The sequence below is a fragment of the Acinonyx jubatus genome, chromosome B1 (assembly GCF_027475565.1).
Source record: "Acinonyx jubatus isolate Ajub_Pintada_27869175 chromosome B1, VMU_Ajub_asm_v1.0, whole genome shotgun sequence".
In the NCBI taxonomy this organism is placed as follows: Eukaryota; Metazoa; Chordata; class Mammalia; order Carnivora; family Felidae; genus Acinonyx; species Acinonyx jubatus.
In genome coordinates this window covers 72480366-72503751 of record NC_069382.1, presented here as the reverse complement: position 1 = coordinate 72503751, position 23386 = coordinate 72480366, and the positions used below count along the sequence as shown (strand labels likewise).

Sequence of the window (23386 nt, the reverse complement as noted above, 5' to 3'; positions counted from 1 at the left end):
TTTTTTCTTAAAAATAAATATAGTAATTATGTTTTATAGCATTGTGTTAAATATATTTTCTATTATTATTAAATATACATAATTAAAATGCTTTAATTCTTTTTATAGAATAGGAAGTGGTGTTTCCAATGGCTTCAAATCAGTGCTAATTATATTTACCATCCATTTAATATACATTTGTTAAAGTTGATTTACTTTGTAAGATCTCAGGTGCAACAGAATAACCGTATACATGCTGGTGATGGATAGACGGAGAAGGTGGATTTGTTACTGGCTGTTGTGGTTTTTTTGTTTGCTTTTTAGGGGGTTCTTTTGGGGTGTATGTGCGTGTGTGTGTGTGTGTGTGTGTAGAGTTTTTGTTTGTTTTAGTAGTGGTATATAGGGCACTAGCACTTTTCACTTTATTTATTTTATACTTTGGTGCATTTTGTAATTTATAGTCCAAAATGACTATATGGAGAGTGACTTCCCCCCCCTCACTCAATGAATCTAGGTAAAACATGAATACCAGCTAATTGTCCCTGTGTCCCTGGGCTCACATGGTAAGATCATTATTTGATTTGCAGCAGTTGGCCTCTTCATATATAACACTGAGAGGCACTCAGTCTGAGCCTGGCAGAGCCTCCTATTCCCTGTGTTCAGTTCCCAGGCAGTCCGCTGTTTGGCTCCCATTTACATGCTCTGACAGGTGAGAAGCAACAGTTTTGGGCTGTCCTGGGTCCGCCTCATGCCCTCTCAGTTGGGTCTCACCCAATCTACTTCTGTTCCTCTGTCTAATGGCCGGTGGTAGAGATTTTCCAGAGCCTACCACAGCAAGTCCCTGTGGAATGCATGGAATGGGTTTTGAGAAGGTCACAGTGGTCGCAATATGAAGAATATTAGAGGATAGAGGATACAAGGGTGGGTGACAGTGCATAGAGCCACTGCAGAAACCCAAGAAAGGCTGGTGTAAAGCAGATGATGAGAACTGGAAATGTAGGAAGGTATTTAGGAATTTCCAGCCTTTGGTGATGGGTTGGATGTGGAATATGAAGGACAGTTACTGTTTTCAGCATGGCTCCATCATTCCTAGATGAATGGATGGGGGTGCTGTTTGTTGAGATGGAAAGAGGACCCAGTTTGGGGAAAGAACATAGCTTTGGTTTTGGACATGTTGAGTCTTAGAGCTTGTGCGACATCTAAGAGGAGATGCCAAGAAAGCAGTTGGTGTAGAGATTAGGGGCTCAGAGGAGACGTTTGTGGAAGGAATAGAAATGTGGGAGTGTGGTGTTTATAGCCCTGCACATGGATATGATGTCCCAGGGAGAGAGGGGTGCTAATGACAGAGCCTGGACTGGCCAGTAGAAAACCAAGAGCAGACAGAAGGAGAAGGAGGACCAAGTGAGTGTGCTGTCACAAGCAAGAGAAGATAACGTTTCAAAAAAGGAGAGGTGGGAGGCAGCGGTCACATTTAATGAGTGGTACTGGGAAGGATAGGAGTGAAAAATGTCTATTGTCTGGATTTGGATGCCCTCAGTGACCTTAGCAAAAGCTATTCTGTTTCTGGTATTGATTCAGTGCTAGGTACTTCTGTGACATAGGAAAGTCCATTAACCTCCTTGATGGCATTTTTCTTATCTACTTAATATGGGGAATGAGATGAAATCAGAAGTTTTCAAATTTCGTTTGGCAGAGCAACAGGGAAACATTATGTAGAGTAGTAGTTATATAGAGCTTAGGTTCTGGTGCCTAAGAACCTGAGTCGCCTGGGTTTGAACTCCTGCTCTGCCCTTGACCACTGGAGTTCTGAGAGCAAGCAACTTTGCTTCTCTCAGCCTGTGTTTCCTCGGGTGTCTAAAGTACATACTTCAGGCGCACCTGGGTGGCTCAGTTGGTTAAGTGTCTGACTCTTTGTTTCAGCTCAGGTCATGATCGCACGGTTTGTGAGTTTGAGCCCTACATCGGGCACTGCACTGAGAGTGGGAAGACTGCTTGGGATTCTCTGTCTCCCTGTCTCTCTGCCCCTCCCCACCCCCCTCTCTTTCTCAGAATAAATAAACATTAAAACATAAGTAAATAAAGTACCTACTTCATACGGTTTTTGCAAGTACTGTGAATCTAGTGAGCAGGATGTATATAAGTCATTACTAGCAATGCGTTTTGCTAATTAAATGAATTAAGTTGATGCCTTTTGAGGAGAGGCAGGAAGAGATCATGTTGGTATGACTCCGGGTGTCCTATCCCTGCTTTAAACAAAACATTTCCACTGGGAGGTGTTTTTTTTTTCTTTTTTAAGGTTTATTCATTTTTCAGAGACAGAGACAGAACATGAGGTGGGGAGGGGCAGAGAGAGAGGGAGACACAGAATCTGAAGCAGGCTCCAGGCTCTGAGCTGTCAGGACAGAGCCCAACATGGGGCTTGAACCCACAGACCGTGAGATCATGACCTGAGTTGAAGTCAGATAGATGCCTAACCAACTGAGCCACCCAGGCGCCCCTCCACTGGGAGGTGTTTTTAACATGGGAGATCTGCTTATGCTTTTGTATGCAACTATGTGTAAGAAATAATTAAAAATTAACTGAATATGCAATTTGCTATATATGAAAACACATTTCTTTATCCTTCTTGAGTAGTTGTTCCATTGAGTTAATCAGTTATCAAAATACATCTTTACCTTCTTATTTAACTTAGCACATGAGCAATTTCACATATGAAGTTTGTTAGTAATTACTTTACCTGTGGCTTAATTTAAGTATTTCAACAGTAAGAGAAAACTTCAACCTGTTTCTCCCCATTGTAAAAATCCACAAATCTGTGAACATGACACTGGATATTGTAGAGCAATTCTTTGCAACCTTTTAAAAATTTTTTTTAATGTTTATTTATTTTTAAGAGAGAGAGAGACAAAGTGTGAGCGGGGAGGGGCAGAGAGAGAGGGAGACACAGAATCCGAAGCAGGTTCCAGGCTCTGAGCTGTCAGCACAGAGCCCAACACGGGGCTTGAACTCACAAACTGCGAGATTATGACCTGAGCCAAAGACACTTAACCGACTGAGCCACCCAGGTGTCCCCTGCAACCTTTAATGGGCATATAAATCACCTGATTCAGACTCACCAGGCCTGGAGGAAGACCTAAGATTCTGCACTTCTTCCAAGTTCCCCGGAGAGGCCAATGCTGCTCACTTGGGGCAAGGTTCCCCAGAACACTACCAAAGTCAATGATGTTACTCTTTTCCTTGAGGGTTATCCTTTGCCTGATCAGTCGATAGGGGTGCAGGAGTACACATTACCTCTTGGTTGCTGAAATCTCATTTTCCTAGAGAAGGAAACTACACAGGGAGTTTCTGCAAAGTAGCCCATGTAGGTGCAGAGAATGTAAGGTACCTGTGAGAAGAGGTGGTCCTGCTCTTGCTCGAGAGCCCACTGTGCTGACAGTCCACCTGCTTCTGCTCCCGCAACAGGTGCCTGCAGAACTACATTCCCGCCCACAGTCTAACCCTCTCCTGCCCAGTGTGCCGCCAGACCTCCATCCTGCCCGAGAAGGGGGTGGCCGCGCTCCAGAACAACTTCTTCATCACGAACCTGATGGACGTGCTGCAGCGAACTCCCGGCAGCAACGTTGAGGAGTCCTCCATCCTGGAGACGGTCACCGCTGTGGCTGCCGGAAAGCCTCTCTCTTGCCCAAACCACGATGGAAATGTAAGTGAGCGGATTGCAGACGCGGCCTGGGGGCATGACTGCTTTGATTTGGGTAGGCTTCGGGCAATCAGAGGTTATACGTACGCTAAAGCAGAACTCCACCTGGAAAATGAGTAATTAGAAGGCATTTTTAGCAGTGCTCAGGCTATTTTGCCTGCTTACTTGCTCTGATCACATTCATTTAAATGATCAGATCAATCTTCATTGTGTCTATTAGCATGTATTATTAGTTTCCCCAGGAGAGCAAACCCATAACTATTTGCACAGTGGGTATTCTTGACCCACATAAGTATCTATATAGTAAAATCTGGATAAAGATTAAAAATAGATACGTGCTGCAAATTGAGAATGATTATTAAAATATTAATTAATTACAGCTCTTTGTTTTTCTTTTGAGGGAAATTTTTCTCCTGCTCCATTAGGCCCTAATCCTCAATAATAAACAGAATTTGAAGATGTGTGAATCCTTGACAATAGATTCTAGATTTTGAATTCAAACGTATTTTCTGCTACTAGCAAGCATAATAGCTGAACCTGTGTGTACCATTAAATAACTGATTCACAATAGCTGTGTCACCTGAAGAGGCCGCATTGTACAAGAGCACTGGCTTTGGATTTTTTTTTTTTTATTCAACGTTTATTTATTTTTGGGACAGAGAGAGACAGAGCATGAACGGGGGAGGGGCAGAGAGAGAGGGAGACACAGAATCGGAAACAGGCTCCAGGCTCTGAGCCATCAGCCCAGAGCCCGACGCGGGGCTCGAACTCCCGGACCGCGAGATCGTGACCTGGCTGAAGTCGGACGCTTAACCGACTGCGCCACCCAGGCGCCCCATGGCTTTGGATTTCAACTGCCTGGTTCAAACTCCACTCTTCAACTTATTCCTGTGTCAGCTTTGGCACGTTTATTAAGCTCTCTGTGTCTCACTTTCTCATCTGTAAAGAAGAAGTAATAATTGTATTTACTAGGGACCCCTGAGTGGCCCAGTCGGTTAAGCATCCAACTTTGGCTCAGGTCATGATCTCCCGGTTTGTGAGTTCCAGCCCCGCGTCGTGCTCTGTGCTGACAGCTGAGAGCCTGGAGCCTGCTTTGGATTCTGTGTCTCCCTCTCGCTCTCTGCCCCTCCCCCGCTTAGACTCTTTTTCTCTCTCTCAAAAATAAATAAACATTAAAAAAATTAAATAATAGTATTTACTATATGGGATTACTTGGAGAAGTAAATGTTTAAGTCATATAAAGCATTATAGTAAGCTCTTGATAAATGTTAGCTATGAAGATTATTTCTCATCAGTGACTATTCACTTTTTTCTTTGTAATGGCCACTTCAAAAGTATTAGAAGCTGCTTATAATAGAAGGCATGGGTCTAGTAAAACCACTATCAAGCAAGCTATTAATTGTTAGAGCAAAGGAATAATTATTAGCCATAACTGTTGTTTGTTGACCTCATTTCATGCCACTCTCTCTGCCCACCACACGGCAGCCTCACTGGCCTAGAACTTGCCAAGTGGCTTCCCACCTTGGGGCTTGATTATTCTCTGTGCCTTCCGCCCGGAATGCTCCCTGGCTAGCTCACCCTTATCCTTCATGTCTCTGCTCAACTTGCTCCCACACAGAGCAGTCTTCTGTAACTGAGGCAAACCACCTCTGACACCCACTTATTAACAATTACGTCACTTCCTGGATTTCCTTCCTGGCATCCACCATGCTCTGCTTGCCTTCATCTGTGTATTTGTTGATCTTCTGGCCTTACTTTTAGAAAGTGAGCTCCAGAAGGTCAGGGACCATGTTCACCATTATATTGCTAGCACTAAGCACAGTATCTTCTACATGGAAATGTAGAAACAAACAGAGACTGTCTGTCCTGAACTTGCTATAACAAGGAATCAGCCACTGTCACTTCTGTTTTGGCAGAGACTCAAAGGCAGGCAGAGGAGTGGGAAAGCTCTACTGCAGACAAAAGAGAAAGCTTTAGGGATGCGCTGTTTGGAGGCTGTTGACATGGGGAAGCTGGAGACAGAGAGAGCGCGAATGGGAGAGGGGCAGAGAGAGAGGGAGACACAGAATCCAAAGCAGGCTCCAGGCTCTGAGCTGTCAGCATAGAGCCCCACGTGGGGCTCGAACTCATGAACCGTGAGACCATGCCCCAAGCCAAAGTTGGACGCTCAGCCGACTGAGCCACCCAGGCGCCCCTACGTATCTTTAATTAATTATTTAATTGAAAGCACACCAGGCTGTCAATAACCACGGTTTCCCATACAGTGTACTCCAAGGGAGAATTACCATGTAAGTTTTGTAAAGGAAACTTTAAATGGTGCCTTCAATTAGTTGAGCATTCTTCTTATGACCATTTCTCACACTGGCTCTCCCTGAGGCTGTCTTCTCCTAGAGGGGCTCTAGCTCAGCTCAGGTCATGATCTCACGGTTTGTGAGATCAAGCCCTGCATCGGGCTCTGTGTTGACAGTGCAGAGCCTGCTTGAGATTCTCTCTCCCTCTCTCTCTGCCCCTCCCCCTGCTCTCTCTCCGATGCTCTCTCTCTTGCTCTCTCACAAGATAAATAAATAAACGTTTATTAAAAAAATGAAAGGAGTTCAATTCAAAAAGCTAGGGAAAACAACAAATATATGGAACACGAAATAATAGAGATAAACTTGGTTTGAAAGTAATAAAACAATTGAGTTAATAAACCTAAGAGCTGGTTTTTTTAATTAGTGCAATAATTTGATATCTGGTAAAACAAAAGGAAAATATATCAAATTAGGACTCTAACAAAGAGATACCAGTACAGGTAAAAGGAATATTTTAGAACAAATATATCAATGCTAGGTGCTAAAGGCTAATATACTTGAAAGTTTGAACGAAATGGATGATTATCTAGGAAACTGGAAGTGATCAAGAAAACCCGAGTAGGCTGCTAATTTTGCAAGAAACTGGTAAAACTTTATTTGAAACCTAATTCCTTCAAAACAAATATGTGTAAAACAAATATGATTCATAGTGTGGTCTGCATCTTAAGAAAAGATAGAAAACTCCCTAATTCACTCGTGATATACTCATAACTTTAATACCAAAATCTAGTGAAGACAGAAAAAGAAAACCATTAATCATTCGGTTCATGAAAATAACTGTAAAATTCTTAATTAAAATACCCCAACAAATCCTTACTATGTAAGAATTAAGAATCAGGAAAAACATGAACATCACAAAAGAATTAAGAGTTAGGAAAATATGAACATCACAAAAGAAAATGGGCAGAGAACTTAGAAAATTCACAGAGGACATATAAATGGCTAATAATAGTATGAGAAATATCAAGCTTCACAAATAATCACATCTTTTCAAATTGATTTTTAAAGATAATAAGCAGTGCTGATGAGGATATGGGGAGATGTTTTCATTTGCTGTGGGTGGGAGGGTAAATTGCTCTTCAGAAAGTTTATGTCAGTTTGTCGAACTATAATGAGTGTTTTACACAACTTCCTGTCCTTTAATTCAGTAATTACACGAGTAGAAATATTTCTAAGGAAATAGCTGGAGAAAAGAATGAAGATATAAGAATGTTCATTGAAAATTTTAGATTAGAGTAAAAATTAGAAATAATCTGAATGTGCAATATTAGGGAAATGGCTAAATTATGGTAAGTTGGTATACCTGACTCTTGGGTAGCCATTAAAATTGATGGTTTGGTAACAGATGACAATTATGCTAATATGTGGGTATGCTTGTATGTTTATATAGACTTTCATTTTTTAATTAGTCATTCCACACTGTATATTCAGTATAGAAAGGAGAAGGGTATAGAAGCAATAGAGACCCTTGGATGCCACCAGCTGCTAAGCAGAATCTGTCTTAGAGATGCTGATTCCAGCAAAGTTAAAGAATCCTTTAGGTTAAAACTTCCCTTTGTCTCTCTCCAAATGCATCACATCAAATCCACTAAAATTTAGATCTATCTAGAATTTGAACCTCCTTAAGGTAGATGAAGCTATTTAAAGTATGTTTTGGCTGATTTCTCTTTGCTGGGTCATTATGATTCTTTGGAATCATAAAATTTATAAGCTAGCAAGAGGTCTTGGAAATTAACAGCGTGTGCCTTGAATCGTTCTATTGTTTTATCATAGATTGTAGTTCACTGCTGCTGCTTTGAAACAGGGGTCCTCATTGCATATTCAAGCCAAATGCATGCAATATTGCAGATAAATTGCTGCAGTTAATTGCCATGGGTAAATCTTTAAAAACAATTCAAGCATCTGAAGGTTAATAAAATTGGGTAATTAACAATAAAGCAGGATGTTGTCCTCATAAACTGCCTGGTGCTGATTAGCACATGTGGATGAAAGCCTGTCATTTACTTTAAGTGCTGTGACACTCTCTGTCTTCTAATTAAACTGCCATGGCTGCATTGTCCAAATACAAAGAAAAATGGGAATAATGGTCAGTGATTTAAGAGGTTCTTTGCACGTAAACCAGACATTTGAGCTCATGCCTCACGGTCCCAGAACCGCAAATGATCATTAAACCCTGTTATGGCTTGCTTAGGCACCTTACTAACAAGGATGTTAAGAGGTACAAAGAAGAGATCCTCATTAAGAATGCCCTACCACTAACAAGTCCCCACTTCCACAATCCTCAGGGCTGTTCCAAGGCCCTGACCACCCTTTCTAGCATGTTAGTAGTGCATATGGTCTTGCCTTGTCATCTTCACAAGTAGTGTCTACCTGTCAACAAAAATAAGCTAGTCCTGGCCTCTGGCCCAGCCGCCCCCAAGAACAAACACCAGTATTATCTCACTCAAGATGGATGAGCTCAGCTGAGTCTCACGCTTGACGCAATTAACTCTCAGCTTGAGTCAAAGCTGCCAGATTCTGAGCACAAACATTTGGGAATGACCAGTTGTTCACACTTTAGAATGATTTTAGGGCCTTTGTTTCCAAGAAACACTTAGGATTCCAAACCAGGGACAATCACCTATGTGTGTAGCTCTCTCTTCAAAGATGCATTTTTTTAAACTAATTAATGCAATTTTTTAAAATTAATTTTTTAATTAAGGGAAAATTCACATAACATAAAATTAAACAGTTTAACCATTTAAAAGTATACAATTCAAGGGCACCTAGGTGGCTCAGTCAGTTAAGCACCTGACTTTGGCTCAGGTCATGATTGAGGTTCACGAGTTCGAGCCCCAAATCAGACTCTGTGCTGACAGCTCAGAGCCCGGAGCCTGCTTCGGATTCTGTGTCTCCCTCTCTCTCTGACCCTCCCCCACTCACACTCTGTCTCAGTCTCTCAAAAATAAATAAAAACATGTAAAAATTTTTTTTAAAGTATACAATTCAGTCTTTTTTAGTGTATTCAAGAGGTTGTGTAAGTATCACCACTAGTTCCAGAACTTTTTCATCATGCCACTCCCCATTCCCCCCTACCCCTAACCCCTGGCAATCACCAGTATGCATGTTATCTCTGCAAGATTTGGCCATTATAGACATTTAATACAAATCAGTCGTAAATTATGTGGCCTCTTGAGTCTGGCTTCTATTACTCAGCATAATGTTTTCAAAGTTCATCTATATTGTACCATATGGCCAAACTTCATGTCTTTTTATGACTAAAATAATATTCCATTGTCTGGATATACCACAATTTATTTGTCCATTCATTAGTTGATGGATATTCATGTTGTTTCCACTTTGGGGCTATTATGAATAGTGCTATGAACATTCGTGTACAAATTTTTGTGTGGATGTATGTTTATAGTTCTCTTGGGTGTATACCTAGGAATTGAATTCCTGGGTCCCATGGTAATTCTGTATTTTACTTTTGAGGAGCCACCAAACTGTTTTCACAGTGATTGTGCCAGTTTACATTCCCACTAGCAAAGTATGAAAGTTCTGATTTTTCCACATTTCCACCAACACTTATTATCTGACTTTTTGAGTCTAGCCACCCGAATCAGTATAAAGTATCTCGTAGTGGTTTTGATTTGGATTTCCTTAGTGACTAATAATATTGAGCATATTTTTTTGTGTGTGCAAATTGGCCATTTGTATATTTTCTTTGGAGAAATGTCTATTCAAGTCCTTTGCCAGTTTTTTGAATTGGGTTCTTGAGTTGTAGGGTTTCTTTATATGTTCTGGAAACTACATCCTTATCAGATATATGAATCGCAAATATTTCTCCTATTCTTTTCACTTTCTTTTTTTTAAAGATTTTATTTTTAAGTAACCTCCACACCCAACATGGGAGTCGAACTCACAACCCTGAGATCAAGAGTTGCATGCTCTACTGACTGAGCCAGACAGGTGCCCCTCTTTTCACTTTCTTGATAGTATCTTGATAGTACCCTTCATCCACAAGATTTTATTTTGATGAAGTCAAATTTATCTATTTTTTCTTGTTGCTTGTGCTTTTGGTGTCATATCTAAAAGACCATAACCTAATCAAAGGTCATAAAGGTTTACTCCTATGTTTTCTTTTCTAGGAGTTTTATAGTTTTAGCTCTTACATTTAGGTTGTTAATCTATTTTGAGATAATTTTTGTATGTAGAGTGAGGTAAGCGTTCCACTTCATTCTTTTACATGTGGATATCCAGTTTCTTGGCATCATTTGTTGAAAAGACTGCTTTTCTCCATTGAGTGATCTTGGCACCCTTGTCAAGAATCAGTTGACCATAAATGTATGGTTTAATTTCTGGACTGTCAATTCTATTCCATCTATCTATATGTCTGTCCTTAGGCCAGTAACACAGTATTCTGATTACTCTATCTTGGTACTACCTTTTGAAATTACAAGTCAAAGTCTTCCAGTTTTTTTTTTTTTTTCAAGATTGTTTTGGCTATTCAGAGTCCCATGCAATTCCATCTGAATTTTGAGAATAGTTTGTTCACTTTTGTGAAAAAAGGATGCTTGAATTTTGATAGGTATTTCACTGAATCAGTAGATCGATTTTGGGAATGTTGCCCTCTTAACAGTATTAAATCTTCCTATTCATGAGCATGGGATATCTTTACATTCATTTCCATTATTTAGGTATTCTTTAGTATCTTTCAACAATGTTTTGTAGAAGTCAGTGTACAAGTCTAACTCCTTCTTGGTTAAATGTATTCTTAAGTATTTTATATTCTTTTTGATGCTACTATAAATGGAATTATCTTGATTTCATTTTTGGATTGTTCATTGCTAGTGTATATAAATACAACTGATTTTTGTTTGGTGATCTTGTATCCTACAATTTGCTGAATTCATTTGTTAGGCCTAATATTTTTGTGGGGGTGGGGGTTGGTGTATTCTTTAGAGTTTTCTGTATATAAGTTCATATCATCTCTGAATAGAGAAATTCTAACTTCTTCCTTTCCAATTTGGATGCATTTTATTGCTTTTTCTTGCCTAAATGCCCTGGTTAGAATTTCTAGTACATTGCTGAATATAAATGGCAAGAGTGAACATCTTTGTCTCATTCTGTATCTTAGGGGGTTAACATTAGGTATGATGTTAGGTATAGGATTTTTGTAGATACCTTTTATCAAATTGAGGAACTTTTCTTCTATTTCTAGATTGATAAGTGTTTTTATCACGAAATGGTGTTGGAAATTGTCAAATGTTTTTTTTCTGCCTCAATTGAGATGACCATGTGGAGTTTTTTTCCCCTTTATTCTATTGGTGCGGTGTATTACATACGTTGATTTTTGTATGTGAACTACCTTTGCAGTCTTGGGATAAACTCCACTTGACCGTATTGTATAACCCGTTTTATATGTAGCTTGATTCAGTTTACTAGTATTTTGTTAAGGATTTTTGCATCTATATTCATAAGGGATATGAACTTTACTGGTGATGTTTTTTGGCTTTTGTGTTAGGGTATTGCTGGCCTAATAGAATAAGTTAGGATATGTTTCCTCCTCTTCTATTTTTTGAAGAATTTGGAAGGATTGATGTTAATACTTCTTTAAATATTTGGCAGAATTCATCAGTGAAGCCATCTGGTCATGGGCTTTCTATATTGGACATTTTTGGAATACTGGTTCGATATCCTATTATAGGTATATTTGCATTTTCTATTTCTTCTTTGGGTCAGTTTTATTAGTTTGTGTGTTTTTAAGAATTTGTCCATTTTATCTATGTTATTCAATTTGTTGGCATACAACTGTCCTTAGTATCCTGTTTGTCAATTTTTTTGATCTTTACAAAGAACCGACTTTTGGTTTCATTGATTTTCTCTACTGTGTTTCTGTTTTCTATCTTATTTGTCTCCACTTTCATCTTTATTATTTTCTTTCTTTTTGTTTTGGTTTTGATTTGTTCCTCTTTTTTGGTTCTTTAAGGTTGAACCTTAGGCTATATTGATTTAAGATTTTTCTTCTTTTTAAACTAGGCATTTACATCTAAAATTTTGCTCTGAGAACTCTCTCATAAGTTTTGGTATATTGTGTTTTCATTTTGCTCATCTCAAAGTATATTCTAATTTCCCTTGTGATTTCTTTTTTGACTCAATGTGTAAGAGTAAGTTATTTAATTTTCATATATTTGTTAATTTTCCAGATTTCTTCTATTATTGATTTCTAATTTGATTTCATTGTGGCTAGAGAAAATATTCGTATGACTTTAATCTTTTTAAAACTTATTGAGAGTTTTTTACCCAATATGTGGTCTACTCTGGAGAACGTCCTATGTGTTCTTGACAAAAATGTGTATTCTGTTAGTGAATAGAGTGTTCTATATGTCTGTTAGGCCTAGTTGGTTTATAATTCTCAAACTTTCTATTTCTTTATGGATCTTCCATCTAATTGTTCTATCATTAATGAAAGTGGGGTACTGAGATCTCCAACTATTATTACTGAACTATTCATTTCTCCCTTCAATTCTGTCAGTTTTTGTTTCATATATTTGGGGGCTCTGTTGTTGGGTACATATTTGTTTATAATTGTTATATCTTCTCAATGAATTTATCATCTTATAGTTACATAATGTCCTCTTTTGTCTGTTGTAACAACTTTTGTCTTAAAATCTATTTTGTCTCAGAATAGCCACTCCAGTTCTCTTCTGACTACTATTTGCATGGAATATCTTTTTCTACCCTTTTAATTTTAATGTATTTGTGTCCTTGACTCCAAAATGCGTCTTTTATAGACAGCATTCAATTCATTCATTGAGTAGTTTTTGAATACTTACTTTGTGTAAGGAATTAGGCTTTTTGTAAGAGAGTTCCTGTGCTCAGGAACTTAAAATCTTATAAATATTTCATAAACTGGGGTATAAATAAAAGTGATTTGGTAGGAGGATTCACTTTATGAAAATCCACTAACCTTTAATAAGACTTATGCCATTTAAAAATTTGTTTTAATGTTTAATTTTGAGAGAGAGAGAGCGAGCGAGCGAGAGCCGGGGAGGGCAAAGGGAGAGAGGGAGACACAGAATCTGCAGCAGCCTCCAGGCTCTGAGCCGTCAGCACAAAGCCAGATGCAGGGCTCAGACTCACGTGTGGTGAGATCATGACCTGAGCCGAAGTTAGAGGCTTAACCGACTGAACCACTCAGGTGCCCTGACTGATGCCATTTTCTGTACATGTGTTATACTTCAAGAAAAAGATCCCTCCAAGAGTATCTTGGGAATTCAAAATTATTTTCAGCCAAGAGAATAGGGAAATGCCTTCCCAAGGAAACTGACTTAATAGGCTTTGTGTTATATTGTTACTGAGAGTTCATCATAATCAGGATAAGGTACCTTTATTTTCCTATAAGCTGATGATATCACCATCACCATCATCATCATCATCATCATCATCATCATCATCGCTGCTGCTACATCATGCCAGTGCCACATCTGAGTTCTTTGTGCAGTTTTGAGTTCTAGGTTACTATTATCGTCTCCATTTGACAAAGGAAAATTTGAGGTTACATAAGTGGTAACCTTTACATAAGTGGTAGAGCCAGGATACAAATTGTTCAGTACAGCTTATATCTCTTTTTTCTTTAATGTTTATTTATTTTTGAGAGAGAGACAGAGTGTAAGCGGGGGAGGGCAGAGAAAGAGAGAGAGAGAGAGAGGAAGACACAGAATCTGAAACAGGCTCCAGGCGCTGAGCTGTCAGCACAGAGCCCGATGCAGGGCTTGAACTCATGAACCGTGATATCATGACCTGAGCTGAAGTTGGACACTTAGCCAACTGAGCCACCCAGGCACCCCGGCTTGTCTCATATAGAAAGAGTATCAGTTCTCAAAGTATGGTCCAGGAACCCTCATGGGTCCCCCAACCCTTTGTGGGGGTGGGTTGGCAGTCCATAAGATCAAAACTGTATTTAAAATAATACTAAGACATTATGTGCCTGTTTCACTCTTGTTCTCTCAAGTGTGTACAGTGGAATTTTCCAGAGACAACATGATGTGTGCAATCACAACAGATATAATGCAGAAGCAGATATGAAAATCCAGCTGTCTACTATTAACCCAGACACTGAAGAAAATTTTTTAAGTGGGAAACAATGCCATTATTGTCACAAAATTTCTTGTTTTTCAAAATACAGTTATTTTTCATGTTTTATATTATTCATGTTAACATGGAGTGGGCTTATTATTGCTTTTAGTTACTTTTTAAAATTTTTGTTTCAGTTTTTAATATATCTGTAGATACAATGCACATAAATAAAAGCACTTTGGAGTCCTCAATAGTTTATGAAGAGTGGCAAAGGGTCCTAAGATCAAGAAGTTGGAGCATCACAGCCCCACACTATTCTGCTCTAGGGGAGTAACCACAGAAAATCTGGCTTTGTGGCCACCGCTGCAGCTTGGCCCACCTCTGTTTGAGACCTGGCACTTAAAAATGTATCCTTCCTTTTCTTCTGTGAAACTGGACATACTGCCTACATCCTGGGAAAGCTGTGCGAATGAAATGAGAGGATGCCTACTACAGGCCTAGTGCCCAGTAAGCCCTCAGTTAGTGCCCTTGAACCTGGAATTGTTTTTGTGTTACCTGCAGGTGATGGACTTTTACTGCCAGTCTTGTGAGACCGCCATGTGTCGAGAGTGCACTGAGGGGGAGCACGCAGAACATCCCACAGTCCCCCTCAAGGATGTGGTAGAGCAACACAAGGCCTCACTCCAGGTCCAGTTGGATGCCGTCAACAAAAGGTGCACACACCTCCCCCTGGCTGTCTTGTGTGAGGCTTGGCCTCCCGATCTCTTGTCTCCGTGGTTTCATGCTCCCTAAATAAATTCTCCTTTGTGTGTCTGTAGTCATGAACCCCAGTGAGTGATTAGGATCACCCCCTACCCCTTGGTCAGATTCCAACGCCCTTATGTTAAGAGGGGTGGCAGTTTTGTTTCAGTACCTTAGGATGATTAAGTGAATAAAATACATTCCAGGAAAATGCTCTCAGCAGATCTTCTGAAATTCATGCCTGAAACCAGGCTCTCTGAGGAGCCTTTCTTAGCTGCTCTTCTTGACATACACAGGACCATTGTGTTTACTGTCATTGGCTCCTCTCCGTTTGAGCCCAGCAAATGGTACTGATCAGTGATTGCTCAGTTTTCCTTATGTTTTCCTGCTTCCAGGCTTTCTCTTTGGCATGGAAATGAGGGAACAGAGTAGCTGTGTGATACAGAAGAAAGACCAAAGAGAGGAAATAAACAACCAGCTGAAAGTAAATCTTGTCACCAATAGTTGTAATGAGAAAAGTGTGGTTATTCTATAATTAAAGGAACTTGGAAAATTGAAAAATGTTCTCAGGAAACTGAATTTGGATAAGTTTTTCATATGATTAGGATAAAACTAAATAGGATTAGCTATACATTTAGAACCTGGTTCTCAATTGTGGGTAATTACGCATACCCCCAGGAGACATTTGACAATGCCTGGAGACAGTTTGGTGTCATAACTTGGGGGAGGGGGGCTGCTGTTGGCATCTGGTAGAAGACAGGATGCTGTTAAACATCCTATAACACACAGGCTAGTCCCCTGTAACAAAGAAGTATGTGACCTACAACATTATAGTGTTAAGTTTGAGAAGGCTTGATTCAGAGTGAGAAGCCATGGGGTTCAGAGAGCCTCAAGGCTTTGTACCATCAATTAGTAAAATTAGATGACTGAACACTTGAAGTACACATGGACCCTCAGAGTCTCTTCTCTCAAAGGCAGTAATTATGTCCTGTCTTATTCATTCTGTTCTTCAGTTATTACTTTTTAAAGATAATGAAAGGCAAAGAAAATATTTTTTGACAAAACATAGTGTTTAGGTAGATGTTTTGCTATTTCTGGGTTGATGCTAAATAATGATCTTTAATGACTGTCCTCTAGGCTCCCAGAAATAGATTCTGCCCTTCAGTTCATCTCAGAAATCATTCATCAGTTAACCAACCAAAAGGCCAGCATTGTGGATGACATCCATTCTACCTTTGATGAGCTCCAGAAGACTTTAAACGTGCGCAAGAGCGTGCTGCTTATGGAACTGGAAGTCAACTATGGCCTCAAACATAAAGTAAGATTCCAGCCATTCTTGTAGATAATCCTGTAAGAGACATGATACCCCCGGTATTTCACTGCACCAGCTTACTGTGTTCTAAGAACAGCAAAGGGGACTTAGATGGATCCTTAAGTGTCACTGTTTTATGGTAAACAGTAGTTTTCATTTCATGGCACACCCAGCTATTTTTTCCTTCCTCTTTCCGGCAAACTTCTGTGATTCTGTAACCTTAAGTACCAATTTATGATTTGACACAAGGCAAGAATGAATATAAAGTAATGCTTTCAGGATTTAGGGTTAAAGTGGATTATTTTCCTTCCTTAAGTTATAATGTCTAATAGTCTCTTAATTGCTCTCTCATCCACACCAACCTGTTAGTCAACTTCAAAGTGAACCCTGACTGCAGCCTTTAACATGTCCAGTCACAAAACCAGGGATCAAAAGCTTCTGCTATTCGGGTGTGGAGAGTTTTGTTTGGTTTCTGTTCCTTTGGGTGGTAACAGGGGAATTTAGGACATTACAGAGAGATACTGAATAATTAATAGTTCAGATGCCAGGCATAGCAATTTGTTTTCCGGGCTCCTGGTGGTGACGTTTCTGCTTGTCCCTAGCAAAAACACATGACCCAAGAAATATGTGTGTGGGAGAGTCTGGACGAGGCGGAAGGGAACGAGAAGGTACTGCGAATGCAATTCAGAATCACGCATTAGAAGCTGGTTCAGTGGGCCAAATTAAATACCACTTGCGGAGAACCACCGGCGGGGGGCAGGTGCAGGACGCGGTAGGCGCCCGCGGAGGGCGCTGCCCCGGCGCGCCAAGCGCGCACCATGCAGTGCGCTGAGAAGCGCTCACCCGGCCTCGCTTTTTGACCCCACAGGTCCTTCAGTCGCAGCTGGATACTCTGCTCGAGGGGCAGGAGAATATAAAGAGCTGCAGCAACTTCACCGCGCAGGCCCTGAACCATGGCACGGAGACGGAGGTGCTGCTCGTGAAGAAGCAGATGAGCGAGAAGCTGAACGAACTGGCCGATCAGGATTTCCCGCTGCACCCGCGTGAAAATGATCAGCTGGATTTCATCGTGGAGACCGAAGGGCTCAAGAAGTCCATCCACAACCTCGGGACGATCTTAACCACCAACGCCGTCGCCTCCGAGACGGTGGCCACGGGCGAGGGGCTGCGGCAGACCATCATCGGGCAGCCCATGTCCGTCACCATAACGACCAAGGACAAAGACGGGGAGCTGTGCAAGACCGGCAACGCCTACATCACGGCGGAGCTGAGCACGCCCGACGGCAGCGTGGCGGACGGAGAAATACTCGACAACAAAAACGGCACGTACGAGTTTTTGTACACTGTCCAGAAGGAAGGGGACTTTACCCTCTCTCTGCGACTCTACGACCAGCACATCCGAGGCAGCCCGTTCAAGCTGAAGGTGATCCGGTCGGCCGACGTGTCTCCCACCACCGAGGGCGTGAAGAGGCGCGTTAAGTCCCCAGGGAGCGGCCATGTCAAGCAGAAAGCGGTGAAGAGACCCGCGAGCATGTACAGCACTGGGAAACGAAAAGAGAATCCCATCGAAGATGATCTGATCTTCCGAGTGGGTAAGGAGAAAGCATCGCCGCGCCGGTGCCTGAGCGTTGCTTTGGTGACGGGGCAGCTGGGAAAGTGTTGTTGCAAACGGGAACGTTGCAGGTCAGGGCTTGTACCTGACCGTGTTGGGAGACACCGGTGTATGTTACGGGGTGAGCTTATTCAGCCTTCTTCGGAGATTTTATGATTGATTTTCCCCTTCTCCTCCCTCCTTCTCCTGCCCTTTTTTCTTTGTCTTCTGCCTCCCTCTTCCCCTCCTTCCCTTCCCCCTTGCCCATTAGCCTCTCTCCCTAACCCTCCTTCTCCCCCCCAAGTCTTCCCCACCCAGTCTTTTCCTCCTCCCTTGTTCAGCTCTTTTCCCCCTCTCTCTCCACCTCCCCCTCGTCCCTAAGCCTCCCCCTCCTTCCCCCTCCTTCCTCCTCTCCCCCCACCCCTCTCTCCCCATTTTCTTCGCTCCTCCTACCTTCTCCTCCTTTGTAACACAAGTGCTACAAATTAATTGTCGAGAATTAGAAGCCGAAAATAAGCAAAAAGAGAAATAGAAAAATCACAGTACTCACAATCCGGAAGTTTTAAAGGAAATGTTGGCAATCTCACCCCCACCCCCACCCCTCCATAGGAATGTCTTTAGAGTGCTCCTCCCTAACCCAAAGGCAGAGGGATCATTGATTGTTGTATCAGATAACTTCATTGCTTCTCTGACATATGCCAGCTCTGGCTGCGCTGTGGGCAGAACGTCTGATGCCTCCCTATCACTGTTTCTGCAATGTAAGGGCTGGGAGTGCGGGGCTGGATGCATTGCAAGTTGTGGTCACTTTCAGCTGGGTGTAGCTGGAGAGCAGCCCCAAAGAGGGGAGGGTGGGTGGAAATCTGGAGAATGGAATGGTGTTGGGGCCGAAGCATGAGGTTTTAGGATAAGCCAATAGATTTTGAGAATGCAAATCTCAAATTCCCTTGTTTGGTTTGTTGCCTCTGATTTTTTTTTTTAACTGTTTATTTTCTCAGTAGAAAGCAGACTAAATGTAAATATCAATGGCCTTTGTAATTCTTAAGAAAAAAGCCTGCATTTTAGTTAATGTTTCCAAAAGTAGCTCCATCCTGTTTATCTGTCTGCTTCTTAAGTCCTGCGTTGCAACACCTCTTAAGAGGTGCTGCCCAGTATATTAACTGACACACCTTGCCTCTGGGTCAAGTAGATTGGGGAGACCTTGGCCTCATTGAAGGAAAGAGCCTTTTTTTTTTTTTAAACTGCAGAACCTTTAGACTCTACCAGTGTTCACTGTTAGTCTCCAAGGCAAGGGAGGGATAACAGGCAGCACTTCCACCAGACTTTTCCAAGCAGAGAACTTTTTCCATGGGACATCTTGGGAAACCCAGGCTCCTTGGAACATTCTTGGGCAGAGCGGCTCTGTGCTAATACTTTTGGCGGAGTCTTGTAAAGACCATGACAGGATATGTAACTTGTCTGGTCCGAGCATGGAGGCCCTCCTACATGCACTGGCCATACGTACAGTATGGGTGCAGAATCTGTAGCTACACCTGCAAAGCAGAATGGATGAGCTGGGGCAGGGGTGGGGTTAGGAGCCTCCCAGGTCCGCCACTCCAGTTCTGCCACTTACTTGAACTCGGGGGCAGGTCTCTCACCTTGTCTGCGTTCCCGTTTCCATGTCCATAAAATTAAAATACACAAATATCTGCTTCTCAGAACTGTTTTGCGTTTCAAGCTTAATGCCTGGTATGTTGGAGGAGCTAAATAAACGAGAACTATTGGATTTGCACCTGGCAAATGAAGGTCATTAGATTTTCCCTACCACCTTTTCTTAAAAAACAAAAAACTTACCTCCCTGCTGCCCACTGATCTCCTCCATTGAGAACACGCTCAGTCACCTGTTCAACCTTTACCCCATCGCCCCCCCCCCACCCCCTGCCCCAGCCAGTGACCTCAGTCTGCTTACCCCAGCAGTGTGCCAAGTAGAAAAAGGCAAAGATTTGGGTCTGAACTCTAATTCTCTTCAACAGTTGAGCAAGTAGCTTACCCTTTCTGAACTCAGTGCTCAATTACTGGTAGCTACTATTTTCCTATTGTTATTAATTTTAATCTCCATCATCTCCACCTGTGGTTTTCACTCGATGTACCTCTCAGGGTGTTGTTTCCCCCCAATAATACTGATTTTGAATTCCCAGCTCCTGCCCCAGGGAGAAGGAGGTATACTCTTCTTGCCTCCTACCCGTTGAGAATTCACTGGTGATTCACTGGGCCTGGTGGGAAAGTGTTTTAATTGTTTAAACATCTGTAAAGAGCTTAGAACAATGCCTGACATACAGCGCTATGTCTGAGTTTATTCACAAAGTAAAGATGCTGTCTTAGTTTGCTAGGGTTGCCATAACAAAATGCCATAGCCTGGGTGCGTTAAACAAAGGGCATTTATTTTCTCACAGTTCTGGAGGCTGAAAGTCCAAGATCAAGGTGGTGCCAGAGTTGGTTACCTGTGAGACCACTCTCCCTGTCTTCTAGATGGCCACCTTCTTGCTGCTTCGTCTTTATATAGTTGTGCCTCTATGCATGCATATTCCTAGTGTTTCCTTCTCTTCCTGTGAGGACACCAGTTATATTGGATTTGGGCCTCACCCTCATGGTCTCCTTTGGGAGATGTTAAGCATTTATTATGTAGGGGCAGAAAGGAAGGCAGGTCTTATGGCCTATTTCTCCTTAACTTTATGCTCTTATCCAGAGTCTAGCCAAAAGGCACCACTCACTGTGCAATAATATAGCTCCAAAAGCATATCTAGAGCACCTGGTACCTGCTAGGCACTATGCCAGGTGATGGGAGTATATAGATGAAAGAAATGAGATCTCCTCCCTCAAGGAGCTTTCAGTGTGGGGTGACAGATGTATGACCACCTAACTCTCATACCATGCGTTAGGTGATGGAAAGCTACAAAAACGAGAAAGAATTTAAGGGAGGACCTGAACAAAGAGGAGGAGTTGTCGAGGTTGACAGGTGGAAGTGGCATTCCAGGTAGGAGGATCAGCGTGGGGAGGAAAGGCAAGGTGAAGAGGAGTGAACATGACTGACGTTTCCGAGGGACACGTCCTGTGAGCAGATGCAGGGGGGCAGAGAGAGAGGGATGGAAGTAGTGAGGGCACTTGCTGGAGGTGAGGCTGGACAAATCAGTGTTGAGCCCACCACACCAGGCACCTTATCTACGAATTCTTTCCCCAATTTTATCCTTCCCTCAAGTACCACTTTCTCCTTTAGAGTCCATTGTGATTATTATTATTTATGAGTGGGTCTTACTTCTCGATAAGATTGTAAATCACTTGATGTCAAGGATGATGTCTTTAATCATTTATAACCCCAACAGTACCCAGATGACTACTTTGCATAAGTACTTTGCCCATCTGAATAGGATCCAGTTGTGACCTATGTGCATGATTTAACTTCCTTCTCACCACTGTCAGGTCCCAGTGTTGAGGTCCAGGGACACACAGATAGGCAGCAACACACTAAGCTCGAGGGCAGCCATTCACATGTATTCTCGTGCCAGGAGCTGTGCTAGGCAATGTCAGACAAACACTGCTGGCCTTCTAAGAACTTGTCTTCTCAACTTCTGTGCTGTTGGCTACAACAGGTAGAGTTTATATTAATAGTTAGGAGAGTTCAACTTATCACAGGAATCTACTCCCAAAGCCAAGAGCACACTGTATACTCTCTATGTTAGCTAACTTGACAATAAATTATATTCAAACAAACAAACAAAAAAGAGTTCAATTTTTTTTTTTACAGTTTCAGCTTTGTTTTATTTTCTTATTTTTTTTTTAATTTTTTTAATGTTTATTTATTTCTGAGACAGAGAGAGACAGAGCATGAGTGGGGGAGGGGCAGAGAGAGAGGGAGACACAGAATCAGAAGCAGGCTCCAGGCTCTGAGCTGTCAGCACAGAGCCCGACACGGGGCTCGAACTCACAAACCGTGAGATCATGACCTGACCCGAAGTCGGTCGCGCAACCGACTGAGCTACCCAGGCGCCCTGGCTTCACCTTTGTTTTAGAACTTTAAGTCTCTCTGTACGATTAGGCTGTTGGGCACGTGATAATAGAACATGCACGATTTGAGCAGTCTCTCTGTGCATGTGTCGAAGGCTGCCACATGTAATCCAGAACTCATTGGAATTCAGCTGCACACTTGGGCCAGGAGGAGCAACCATGACTCTGCTGTTCCCTCAACTGGTCTTACACATACGGAGCTTCTCATGGCACTGATTTTGTGCTTGAAGATACATGGTTTTCTCTTCTTTTTCTGTTAATTTTTTGGATGCTTATTTATTTATTTTTGAGAGAGAGAGAGAGAAGAGAGAATGAGCATGGGAGGAACAGAGAGAGACACACAGAATCCAAAGCAGGCTCCAGACTCCAAGCTGTCAGCACAGAGCCCAACACAGGGCTCAAACTCACAAACCATGAGAACATGACCTGAGCCGAAGTTGGACAGTTAACTGACTAAACCACCCAGGAGCCGCAGGATACATGGTTTTCATAATAACATGTACTAGGGTTCATTGGTTCATTCGACAACCGTAAATAATGTGTTGGTTTTGTGTATTCGTGAAAGTGAATCATCACTTTCTGGGTGACATAAGAGATTTTCAGGGGTAAATTTGACTTAAATTTTTGCCTTCTTTACCAATTATCCAACCCCCAAGTTAGATGGAATTCTGCTGTCTCAGCACTTCCTATGTTCCAGACACTTGGCTAGATTGTGGTATAAAGAGGGATGAGATTCTGAGTCTGACCTAGAGGAGGCCACAGTCCGAAGGAGAAAGATAATGTAAAAAAATGTACCTTCAGTTTGAATCAAGATACAGAAATTGGGGTGGCAGGGAGGAGGCTGGCAGGTGGTGGGAAGTCACAGACGCGTCCCAGAGATGATATCTAAACCTAAGCTGGCTTTGAAAGAGAAAGAGTGTCAGATGGAAGGAAACAAGGGGGTTTTAGACGAAGGGAGAGCAGGTGCAAAGTCATGAAGGTGAGAAACTGAATAGCTCAAGGAACCATAAATGATTCCATCTTCCTGGAGCCTCAAAGGAAGGAGAAGCAGAGAAAAGGTTGTTTCCTTGATAAGGAGCTTGGACTTTGTTCTCTATACCTGTGTTTCTCAGTCTCTGGGGAGGGCCAGGAATCTGCATTCTACAAGCTGCGGTGATGCTTCTGCACACTGACGTTTGAGACCCGTAGCTGTGTGGGCAATGGGGAGGCACTGCACCGTGTAAAGTGGTACAGTGGGTTACTACAGCTGCTTGTTTCCATAGAGCCTTGGGGGCTTTCAAGGAGGTCGACTCCTCCGAAGTCTCTCCCAGGAAGCAGGGAGCTGCCCCCTTCCTGCAGTAGTCCACACGAGCTATTACAAGTGGCAGATTAAGAGTGTTGTGATGGAGTGGAGAGGAAATGGGAGATTTAGAAATGCTCAGGAGGGAGAGGGCAGGGCTCGGTGGCCAAACCAAACTTCTTGATGTCTGGCTTGAATGCTGTAGGGATGTGGAGCAGTAGAGTGAATGAACAGTGGTTCAGGCTATACACTCTGAACTGCCCTGGGTCCCGGCCCCATCATGGCCACTTTCTCATCTGTGCAGTCCTGGGGAAGTTACCCTCTCAGTGCCTCACTT

The 23386-nt window shown here is 42.1% G+C and overlaps 1 protein-coding gene across 14 annotated transcripts in view; it reads left to right on the top strand.

Annotated features, from left to right (window-relative positions):
• The window catches only part of TRIM2 (tripartite motif containing 2), a 158947-nt gene that overhangs the window by 104592 nt on the left and 30969 nt on the right, over positions 1-23386 (top strand). For 13 of the 14 annotated variants that reach the window (XR_008296072.1, XM_053216852.1, XM_053216853.1 and 10 more), the window contains exons 3-6: positions 3442-3679; positions 14650-14801; positions 15967-16147; positions 17010-17733. Coding sequence is in view for 13 of the 14 variants with exons in the window: in XM_053216852.1 (XP_053072827.1) it covers positions 3442-3679; positions 14650-14801; positions 15967-16147; positions 17010-17733 (1295 nt within the window). In the remaining variant the exon portion in view is untranslated. The remainder of the gene's footprint in view (positions 1-3441; positions 3680-14649; positions 14802-15966; positions 16148-17009; positions 17734-23386) is intronic. The other variant, XM_053216855.1, reaches the window with a different exon arrangement.